General features: G+C 42.2%; 1 protein-coding gene across 1 annotated transcript in view; it reads left to right on the forward strand.

Annotated features, from left to right (window-relative positions):
- Nucleotides 1-10,388, forward strand: part of LOC137323990 (lactase/phlorizin hydrolase-like) — a 64,605-nt gene extending 54,217 nt beyond the window's left edge. Inside the window, exons 14-17 of the mRNA XM_067988162.1 lie at nucleotides 374-508; nucleotides 2,335-2,558; nucleotides 5,776-6,006; nucleotides 10,120-10,388. Coding sequence (XP_067844263.1) covers nucleotides 374-508; nucleotides 2,335-2,558; nucleotides 5,776-6,006; nucleotides 10,120-10,388 — 859 coding nt within the window. The remainder of the gene's footprint in view (nucleotides 1-373; nucleotides 509-2,334; nucleotides 2,559-5,775; nucleotides 6,007-10,119) is intronic.
- The last annotated feature ends 365 nt before the right edge of the window (nucleotides 10,389-10,753 follow it).

The raw sequence follows: 10,753 nt of genomic DNA on the forward strand, positions 1-10,753 counted from the left end.
GTGAGTTATAAAGACTGATTAAGGTACTGCAGACATGGTATCAAATAAGGAGTTTCAGAAATCCTTTACCAGTCAGGACATCTGTAGGTTGGGCTACTGAAATTTTCAGGTTTTGTAAAAATTTTACGTGACCTGTAACAACATGAGTTTCTTCTTTGCCCATAAATTAAATCTTTGGCCTTAACTAAGATAGTTTTAAGCATATTCTTCTACAACTGTATCCTGTCTACATATTCCAGTACTCAAACTAAACTAATTTTAAATGAAAACATCTGCCATGTGGGTATCTGAAAATGTCAAGTATATTTAGTAGAATTTGGTAAGAAAAGCAAGGCTTGAGGTATTTGACTGTCTATTGACATAATCTTTTCAGACTCCCTGAATTCACTGAATATGAAAAGCAGAAAATTAAGGGGACATATGACTTTATGGGATTGAATCACTACACCACAGTCTTGGCATTCAGTGTCAATTTTGGAAATGCTATCCCAATGTATGATGCTGACAGGTAAGAGTTTTAATAATAGAAAATAGTAACTAATGTATTATCAGAATGAAATGTTGGTCAGACCGATAATTATATTTTGCAACACGTTACCCTCCTCCAATACCTCTCCTCCATCATCCAACACTGTGGAACTGTCCTTACATGGTTCCACTCCTATAGTTCCAAATCCATCCAGTGCATTTCCAGCAATGGCTTCTTTTACCTCACCCACAATTTCACTCCTAGGGCCACCGCAAGGATCTATCCTTGGCCACCTGCTCTTCTTTATTTACATGTTGTCATCTGCAGACATAGGGTTGGCTTTCACACATCAAGTCCTGAATAAGTTACAACTTCGTCCAGCGCCACATCAGGACGTCCAATGCCATCATCCTCAGCGTCAGCACAAATTCCACTCACTTGCCAGATTCCATCCCCTTCCCCAACCGTTCCCTTAGCTTCAACCAGACTCTTCACAATCTTGATGTCCTGTTGTTCCTCGTTTATCTACACTGGCTCCATCCTCCAATGCATTAAATTCAAAATCTTTGGCTTATCTATAAATCCCTCCATGGCCTTGCCCCACCCCATTTCTGCGATCTCTTCCAGCCTTATTTGCTCTCCCAAACACTACATTCACCTGACTCCAACCCTTTGTGCTTCCCTGCTTCAGGTCCCTTCACCCACAATTTGCAGCACAGCCTTCAACCGTCTCAGTGCTACTTTCTGGAACACCCTTCCTAAACCTCTCTGCCTCTCCATTTCTCTTTCCATCTTTAAAAGCAATTCAAACCCCCCACCCCCCTTTGATCAAGCTTTCAGTCACCCTTCCTAATTCTGTTGGTGGCTTGATGTTAATTTTCTCTACACCTATTTGAGAAGCACCTTGGTACGTTCTTTATAACAAAGGCACTATATAAATGCATCTTATTGGATAAGCTCACAGAGCCATTGGAGTAGCAATAAGGAAATATGCCAGAAATGTGTGTTGGAGGTTCTACTGATCTCTTGCCGTAACTTCGGCAGGTGATCGGTGGAAATCCTGGAGAAACAATGTAAATGGCAATTAATAGTGTGCAACCTTTGAAAAATACAGTAATACCCGTTATACATTTTATTCAGAATTGAATATAGGAACATTTAGAAAGATATTGGGGTCAATTTTAACTTGGCGAAATCAGCAGTAATGGCCTCAAAATGGGCTTGGTAGGTTTACCACCCCGTTAATGCCGACAATCAGCCTGCCGTCACTTTCAGAGCCACCAACCACTGGTTGACCAAAATGCCTGCCTGTTTCAGGCGGTTGGCATTTTTTAATACGCAAAATGGGGTCCCATGACGTACATAGGATCCTGATTGCCATTTTAGGATAGAACTGGTCAGAGCATGCGCTGTGTGCTCTCTGACCAGTTTCACTAGTGATAGAGCCGAAGAGGTGAGTGCTTCTCCAGGCCCCACAAAAATAATCTGGGCCACTGCTGCCCCGGCTCCATCCTCCTCTGTGATCTTGACCCAACCCCCCCGTCGTTAGCTTGTTGCTAGCCTGGTACCTCCAGGCTGCCTGATATTGGACCAGCCTGAATCAGGTGAGCTGTATCAGGGTGTCCCTTTGGCACCTGCAGCTTGCTAGTTCCATTTAAATGAGGCCAGGGCCTCAAAATGGCTCCAGCCTCTACACCCCCAGAATGGGGGGTAGAGGTAGGGGGGTTCGTGGCCAGTCAGCCAGCCAAAAGTTAAAATTGAGCCCATAAAATATTAAGCAGTGTACTTTTCTTCTGACACATTGAGTTCCATTAAAATTTGGAACAGCATTCTGTTGTGTAAAGTAAATCATTATTTATTTCTAGAGGAACAGGGACTACGGTAGACCGCAGCTGGCTTGGCTCTGGATCTTTTTGGCTGAAAGTAACTCCGTGGGGTTTTAGGAGAATCCTTAACTGGATTAAAAAAGAGTTCAACAACCCTCCTATTTACATAACCGAAAATGGCGTTTCAGAGCATGGGGACCAGGGCCTCAACGATACTTGGAGGATGAATTATCATCAGAGCTATATAAACGAGATTTTAAAAGGTAAAGGTATTTTGTGTCTCTTGCTCTCATTTTTACTTTTTCTGCTAGAGTTGTGCCAGCAACATACTTTTGTGGATTTCTACAAGTTCATAATGGCAACAAAAACTTTAGGTCTCCAATACCAGCTCAAGTGAAGCCTAAGTAATGAATAACCTAACGGTTCTTTGCTGCACAGGTATTACAACAATCCAAACTCAAAACCAACACTGAGTGCTCCCTCACTTACCATTAAAAACATTTTATAACACAGGATGTATAAGGAGAATTTTTTTTTCATCCATTCCTCAAATAAGAGCATTCATTGGTACAGTAGGTTAAAATATTGTCAGTTCAACACAGGGACCCAGATTTAAATCCGACCCATACTAATGGCATTACATTCTTATCTCTCTGATAGCTACTAGGCTCCCTAGTGAAATAAATTTGGGCAGAGATGCCACAAGAATAGTTGGTGGCAGAATCTGAAATATCTCACTGGTGCAGCAAAGGTTAATCTGAGGTTGGGTTAGCATTCAGGGAGCTTCAGCCTGTATCCAACCCATTCTGCACCTAACCTGAAAGTGCCAACTGAACAGAAAAGAAAATATTCCATTTCCCAGTACTGTACCAGCATCATGTTTTTCACATACTTTGTACTCTTGCATATCACATACATGTTCCCCTCTCTGTAAAATTTAGTGTGTTAAATTTACATATAACATGTATTTGGGTTTAATTTCCCAATACAAAATGATGTGCATGACAAGTGAAAAGCTCCAGTATTGTATATAATTTTATTGAATAATGCCACCTTTCAATGTGGAATCTTGCAAATGCTAGGCTCATGAAAATGTCCAGATTTGAAAGTGAATGTAATGGAAATGCTGATAATAGGATCGAGGGCTTTCCTCCAAATGTAGAGCTGAATTGCATAGTTGGAGTAGCACACTGGAGGGCAATGTTGCCAAACTCAACTTTGCCTTCTTTGATACTATTACTGGTTGCAAAAAGCAAACATATCTTTATCTTAGTGAACATAACCCGAAAAAATAAAGTATCCTAGATACGATAGGGCTGATTTTACAAATGTGTGCTAATGGCTTCATGATTTCACATTTCTCTACATTAAACAACATCTCCCAATTATTGGGCCAATACCCAGATCCCTCTACAGCAGGTCTGTTTCTTCTCTACTATTTATAACCGCTGCCAGTTTGTTATCAGCAAGCCTGGAGACCTCTATTACTGTCCATTGCTACAAATCATTAATGTACATGAAAAACAACAGTAGTCCTAGGATCGGCCCAGTGAAACCCCTCTAGTGAACTCTTTCCATACACATGCTGCTTTTGTAATAACTACTCTTTGCAGCTTCTGATTCAACCAGTTATCTGCTTCAAAGCTTACCTCCTACTCCATTCCATGTCATTCTACTTTGTAAAGTAATTTCCTGTTTGGTACTTTATCAAATGTTTTGATAAAGTCTAGGGCCCTGAAATTCTGCAGCGGTTTTCCCAGTCTCCTACCTTAACTTGGGTGGGATACTGGCCAAAACCCCAGAAAAAGGGAGTAAACAACTAAAGACAGCCATTTACGCCACTTTCCTTGGGGTTCTGCTGGTCTCCTGCCAAAATTGGAGTGGGAGACCAGGAGAGCCCTCACAGAATTTCAGGACTTCAGCATATTAAATCTACTGAGTTGCCCCTGTCATGGCATTTATATTCTCAAAGAGCTCCAGTAGATTATTCAAACAAGATACACCACCTGTTGACTTTTTTTATCATTCTATGTTTATATCCTTGATTTCGTTATTCTCTCTTTCGTGATACTTTCTATTATTTTCCCAGCTACTGATTGCAGTTTCACCGGTTTATGGTTGGGATATTCTTCCATCCCCTTTTATAAATTGCCCCTCTCCAGCCCTTTGGTACAACTGCCATATTCAGCAATTTATTTCAGTGCAGTACTGAGGGAGTGCTGCATTGTGGTAGTTCTGTCTTTTTGCTCAGCTAGATGGAAAATATCCTATGGCACTATTTGAAGAAGAAGAGGGAATTTCTCCTGGTGTCCTGGCCACCATTTATCCCTCAACCAACACTACCAAGAATAGATTAACTTGCCATTCATTTCATTGCTGTTTGTGGGACCTTGCTGCCACATTTGCCTATAAAACAAAAGTGACTACACTTGAAAAGTAATTCATTGGCTATAAAGCTCTTTGGGATGTCTTGAGCACCTGAAAAATGCTATATAAATCCAAGTTATTTATTTTTCTTTATTTTCATTCGCAATAGCCAAGATGTGACCGATTTCATTTGTCACCTTCTTTAATACTTTCTTCTGGAGTCCTTAGCCTATTACTTCCTTGCAGGTTATTTCTCTCTCTCTCCCTCATATATACACATACATACATACATTTTTCTTCCTCTTGCCCTTTCAATTCTATCCCTGTATGGGGAAGACAGTTCTCAGATTCATTTGCAAATACTGACACAAAATCATTAAGGACATCTGCCATTCTTCAGCATCTTCTGCCGCCCCAATGAGAGGTAAGTTTTTTTACATTTAATATTTTTTAAAAACTCCTTGTGGAGCTAGGAGGAGCGGGAGTGCTCCCCCGCCTCGACGGTCGCCCCCGCCCCCAGGAGGAGCGGGAGTGCTCCCCCGCCTCGACGGTCGCCCCCGCCCCCAGGAGGAGCGGGAGTGCTCCCCCGCCTCGACGGTCGCCCCCGCCCCCAGGAGGAGCGGGAGTGCTCCCCCGCCTCGACGGTCGCCCCCGCCCCCAGGAGGAGCGGGAGTGCTCCCCCGCCTCGACGGTCGCCCCCGCCCCCAGGAGGAGCGGGAGTGCTCCCCCGCCTCGACGGTCGCCCCCGCCCCCAGGAGGAGCGGGAGTGCTGCCCCGCCCAGACAGTCTTCGCGATTGCCCCCCACCCCCAGGATTTATCTTCGTGCTGCTGCTGGAGAAGCAGGCGGCTCGACATTTGGCATTTGCAGTGCGCGAACTGCCTGTGCTGAGTCCAAAACAAGCCCAGAGAAATGTTTACCCACTTACAACTTCCCTGATTTGAGTGTGAAATGCCCATACGCATCATTTGTCCCATTTGGTGGCCCATAACAGATTGTTATGACTAGTTTTTGGTTGTTTTGTCTTTTGGTTATAACTTGTTAAACAATACTTATAGGGTGTAATGAACTTCAGGTTGACTGTATTTCTTTTGTTTTCTGTATGCACATACAGCTATTAAACTTGATGGAATCAATATCCGTGGCTACACAGCATGGTCACTGATGGACAACTTTGAATGGGCTATGGGTTATGCTGACAGATTTGGTTTATTTTACATAAATTTTTCCAACCCTTCTTTACCTCGCATTCCTAAAGCTTCTACTAAATATTATTCCACAATTATACGCTGCAATGGCTTCCCTGATCCTGCTTTAGGACCCCATGAATGTCTCCAATTAGAAGGTAAGTAAATATACTTAAGTATATAATATAATTTTTGAAGAATACACATTTTAATCGGTTGTTTTGACCGAATACATTTCTTAAAACTTTACTACTGCATTTTTTGTCATCAGTTAGCCACTTTGCTGTAAAGGTTATTTTAGAGTATATTTTTAGGAATTGCACCAACTGTAAAATTTTACTCCTGGCCGATGTAAAATAAGGGTTATTCTGCTGAAGTTGGGATTGAGCGATATCATTCCTGGAGAAGTTGCATGATGGAACTGTGAGCTACACCAGCTGATACCTAACCTGGTAGAGAAAAAATGTTTATTTGCAGCGGTGTAATTCCTCACTTTAATGATATCAAAAGATATTCTTTATTATTATTTGTGCTTGGGATGTGGGTGACACTGGCAAGGCTGCATTTATTGCCCATCCCTACTTGCCCTGAGAAGGTGGTTTTGGGCCTTCTCCTTGAACCGCTGCAGTCCATGTGCTGATAGTGTTCTCACAGTGTAGGAAATGCTAGGATTTTGACCCAGCAATGATGAAGGAACAGCAATATATGTCCACGTCAGCACTTGGAGGGAAACCTGGAGGTGATGGTAGTCCGACAACATTGCTGCTGATGTCCTTCTTGGTGTGGAGATGCCGGTGATGGACTGGGGTTGACAATTGTAAACAATTTTACAACACCAAGTTATAGTCCAACAATTTTATTTTTAATCCCACAAGCTTTTGGGGGCTTTCCCCTTCCTCAGGCGGTGTGGAAATGAGATTTTCGAATCCTTCGCATTTTAAGATCACATAACAATGCCTGGTGATTACAATTGTCCTTCTTGGTGGTAGAGGTTGCAGGGGTGGTGAGGTTCTGCAGTGCATCCTGTAGATCATGCATGCTGCAGACACAGTACACCGGTGGCAGAGGGAGTGGAATTTGAGTCCAGTAGCAAAGGCACTGATCGAGCGAACTGTTCTGTCCTGGAAAATATCGAGCTTCTTGAGTGATGTTGCAGGTGTAGCTATCCTGGTGGGTGATGAGTATTCCATCATACTCCTGACTTGAGCCTTGTAGATGATGGAGAGACTTTGAGGGATCAGGAGGTGAGCCACTCGATATAAAGTACCCAGTATCCGCACTGCTATGATAGCCAAGGTGTTGATCTTGCTGGTCCATTTCAGCTTTTGGTCATTAGTGACTCTACAATGTGGGGGAACTCAGTGATTGTGGTGCCATTGAAGGTTAAGGGGAGATGGCTGGACTTTCTCTTGTTTGAGATGATCATTTTGTGGTGTGAATGTTACCTCCCACTTGTCAGTCCAAGTCCTACTGTAAGCCAGAATGGGCTGCTTCATTTTTGGAGGAGTTGTGAATTTAGCTGAACACTGTGGAATTGTCAGCTAATAGTGCCACTCCTATGACGTAGAGAATGATGAAGCAGCTAAAGATGGTTGGGCCAATGAAGATTCCTCGAGAAACTCCTGCAGTGGTGTCTTGGACCTGTGATGACTAGTCTCTGACAACCACAATGATCATCCTTTGCATCAGGTATGACTCCAGCCACTGCTGGATTTTCCCTCTGAACCCCATTAACTTCAGTTTAGTTAAGGTTCCTTGGTGCCATACTCGGTTGAATGCTGCCTTGATATCAAGGGCAGCCACTCTCAACTCTCCTTTGGTATTCAGCGCATGCATCCATGTCTGGATCAAGGCTGTGATGAGATCTGGAGCTGAGTGGTTCTTGCAGAACCTGAACCAAACATCGGTGGGTCGGTTAGTGGTCAGTAGATGTTGCTTGATAGCAATGATTGGGAGGAAACTGATAAGGCAGTACTTAGTCTGGTTAGATTTATCCTATTTTTTGTGGAAAGGACATCTTTCCCATTGTCAGGCAGATGGCTGTGCTTGGCTAGTGGAGTGGCTGGCTCTGGTGTACAGGTCTTCAGCACTACAGTTGGGATATTGTCATGGCCGATAATCTTTGCTGTGTCCAATGTACTCAGTGCTTCTTAACGTCACGTGGAGTGAACCAAATTGGCTGAACACTGGTAACTATGAGGGAGGGTCTTTGAGAGGAGGCAGAGTAGGATCATCTACTTGTCAATTTTGACTGAATAAAATTGCACCTGCTGAGTTCCACCATGGTTGAGGATGAGGACATTCATGGAGCCTCCTCCTGTTAGTTGCCTGGTTGTCCACCACCATCCTCAACTGAATGTGGGAGTGCTACAGAGCTATCATCTGATCGGTTTGATGTGGGACCACTTAGCTCTGTCTGTAGCCTGCTTCTTTTGGTGTTTATCATGTAAATAAGCATTTGTTGTCGCTTCATTAGGTTTGTACCTCATTCTAAGATTTGTCTGATGCTGCTTCTGGCATGCCATTGAACCAGATTTGGTTTCCTGGTTTGATGGTGATGGATGAGTGAGGGATATGCTAATGCATGAGGTTACAGGATGTGTTGGTATACCATTTTGCTGTTGATAATAGCCCATAGCATCTCAAAGATGCCCAGTTTTGCACATAGGAGCATAAGAAATAGGACCAGGAGTAGGCCATACGGCCCCTTGAGCCTGCTCCACCATTCAGTAAGATCATGGCCGATCTTCGACCTCAACTCCACTTTCCCGCTCGATCCCCATATCCCTTGATTCCCTTAAAATCCAAAAACAACTAGATCTGTCTTTATTCTGTCCCACAGAGTGGTGGTAATGCCACACTAAGTGATGGAGGATGTCCTCCTGATAGAGACAAGACTTTGTCTTCAAAAGGATGGTGGTTACTTCTACCAGTGTCATCGTCGACAGATGTGTCCATCCTGTCGGTGGGATGTTGACTGATAAGATATGATTCTGTGAGTATGACTATGTCAGGCTGTTGCTTGATTAGTCTGTGGAACAGCTCTCCAAATTTGGGTACCAGCCCCCAGCTATTGGTGAGGAGGATTTTGCAGGGTCAACTTGGCTAAGATCGCTATAGTCCTTTCATTACCGATAAATGCATCAAATTTTTTTCTTATTGTTGAGCTTTGTAGCCATTATTTACAAAAGCTAAATACTGCGGATGCTGGAAATCTGAAATAAAAACAGAAAATGCTGGAGAAGCTCAGCAAGTGAGGCGGCATCTGTGGAGAAAGAAACAGAGTTAACGTTTCAGGTCAAAGACCTTTCATCAGAACTGGGATAAGCCATTATTTACACCTGGGTAGCTTTCTGTGTCACTTCCGAGGGCATTAAAAGTTAACCGTATAATGTGGGACTGGAGTCATATGTAGGCCAAACTGGTTAGGGGTAGCATTAGTGAACCAGTTGGGTTTTTACAACAATCCAGCAACTTTCCTGGTTATTTTTTCGGTGCTAGCCCACAAATGATCAAATAGTGAGTACAATTTTATCACTTCACCTCTGGGTTGCTAGTCCAGTACCATAACGACTAGGTTACCATATCCATATACACTCAATGTACATTTCACCTTTAATTAACTGCTAAATTTTTCCTTTTTTTCATTGACCACGTGATGTTGGTTTTATAACTGTCTGCAAAGCATATATTCTATATTTTATTAAAACTCTGAAATACAAGCAAACCCATGTACACAACATATCTTATTTCACTAGCAGAAGTTTATATCACTGCAGCTTGTCACGTGGAATATCACTTCAGTTCAAGTCACATGGCATAGTATCACTTCAGTCAGAGCCACGTGATACACTCTGATTAGTTTTGTGAATTAAATGCTGATGTAGTTCCGAAACTGGGAATAGGATTTCCACGAAAGTTCTCCCAGTCGTTTGACATAATTTCGATGGAAGATCAGCAGGAATCCCAGAGAAACTATGTAAATTGCTGTTTATGCTGTTTCTCTGGGGTTTCCATCAATCTCCACCAAAGTTATGGCAGGAGATCATGAGGACCTCCATGGAAATTCCAGGTGCCGGTAATTAAAATTACTAGATTAAGTAAAGCTTCTACATAGCAGTATGTTTTTCTCTTTTTTAATTTTTAATAATTGTAGTTCGAGAAATGCAGAATAGAAATCAACAATTATTATTTTTGGTATTAATGAATAACAAGTAACGGTATATGGAATAGTCTTTCAATAAACATTTACAAATTGTTTCATTTTTTAGTTACCACCATGGAACCCTCAACAGTGAAAACCACACCTACTATCACAACAAAGACAACTAACGCTGGAAGGGTTTATTTTCTGGGATTAGAAATATCTAGTGTGAATGCAGCAAGTGCTTTGTATACTTTGTTTGTTATTTCAATAATTGCTGTTGTTTTTTTGGCTATCTTTTCATATAAAATTTGGAAACCTAGAAAAGTAAACAGACAACTTAAATTAGCCTCAGACACAACTGAATTGACGATAAATCAAAATACTAGAATTTGAAGGAGACTTTATAGAGTTTCCCCGGGAGTTCCCGATCTCCCACCATAATTTCTGCATAAAATCAGCAGAAACCCCAGAGAAAAAGATGATTACTCTGCTTCTATGGGGTTTCCGCCGAAATATGTTGGGAAACTGGACGAACCCTCACAGAAATTCCAGGTTGATGAGCTTAACGTTAACTGAATTTTCACTAACCTTCTAGTTATTGGTTTTATATTTTTATTGTAATCCACACTGCAGATAATTTAGGGTTGACAACCTTCCAGGATTGTCCTGGAGTCTCCAGGAATTAAAGATTAATCTCCAGGAGACTGCTGTGAGCAATCCAGGAGAAAAATCATAGGGGCATTCAAAATTTTGTTTGA

The sequence above is a fragment of the Heptranchias perlo genome, chromosome 7 (assembly GCF_035084215.1).
Source record: "Heptranchias perlo isolate sHepPer1 chromosome 7, sHepPer1.hap1, whole genome shotgun sequence".
Classification (NCBI taxonomy): Eukaryota; Metazoa; Chordata; class Chondrichthyes; order Hexanchiformes; family Hexanchidae; genus Heptranchias; species Heptranchias perlo.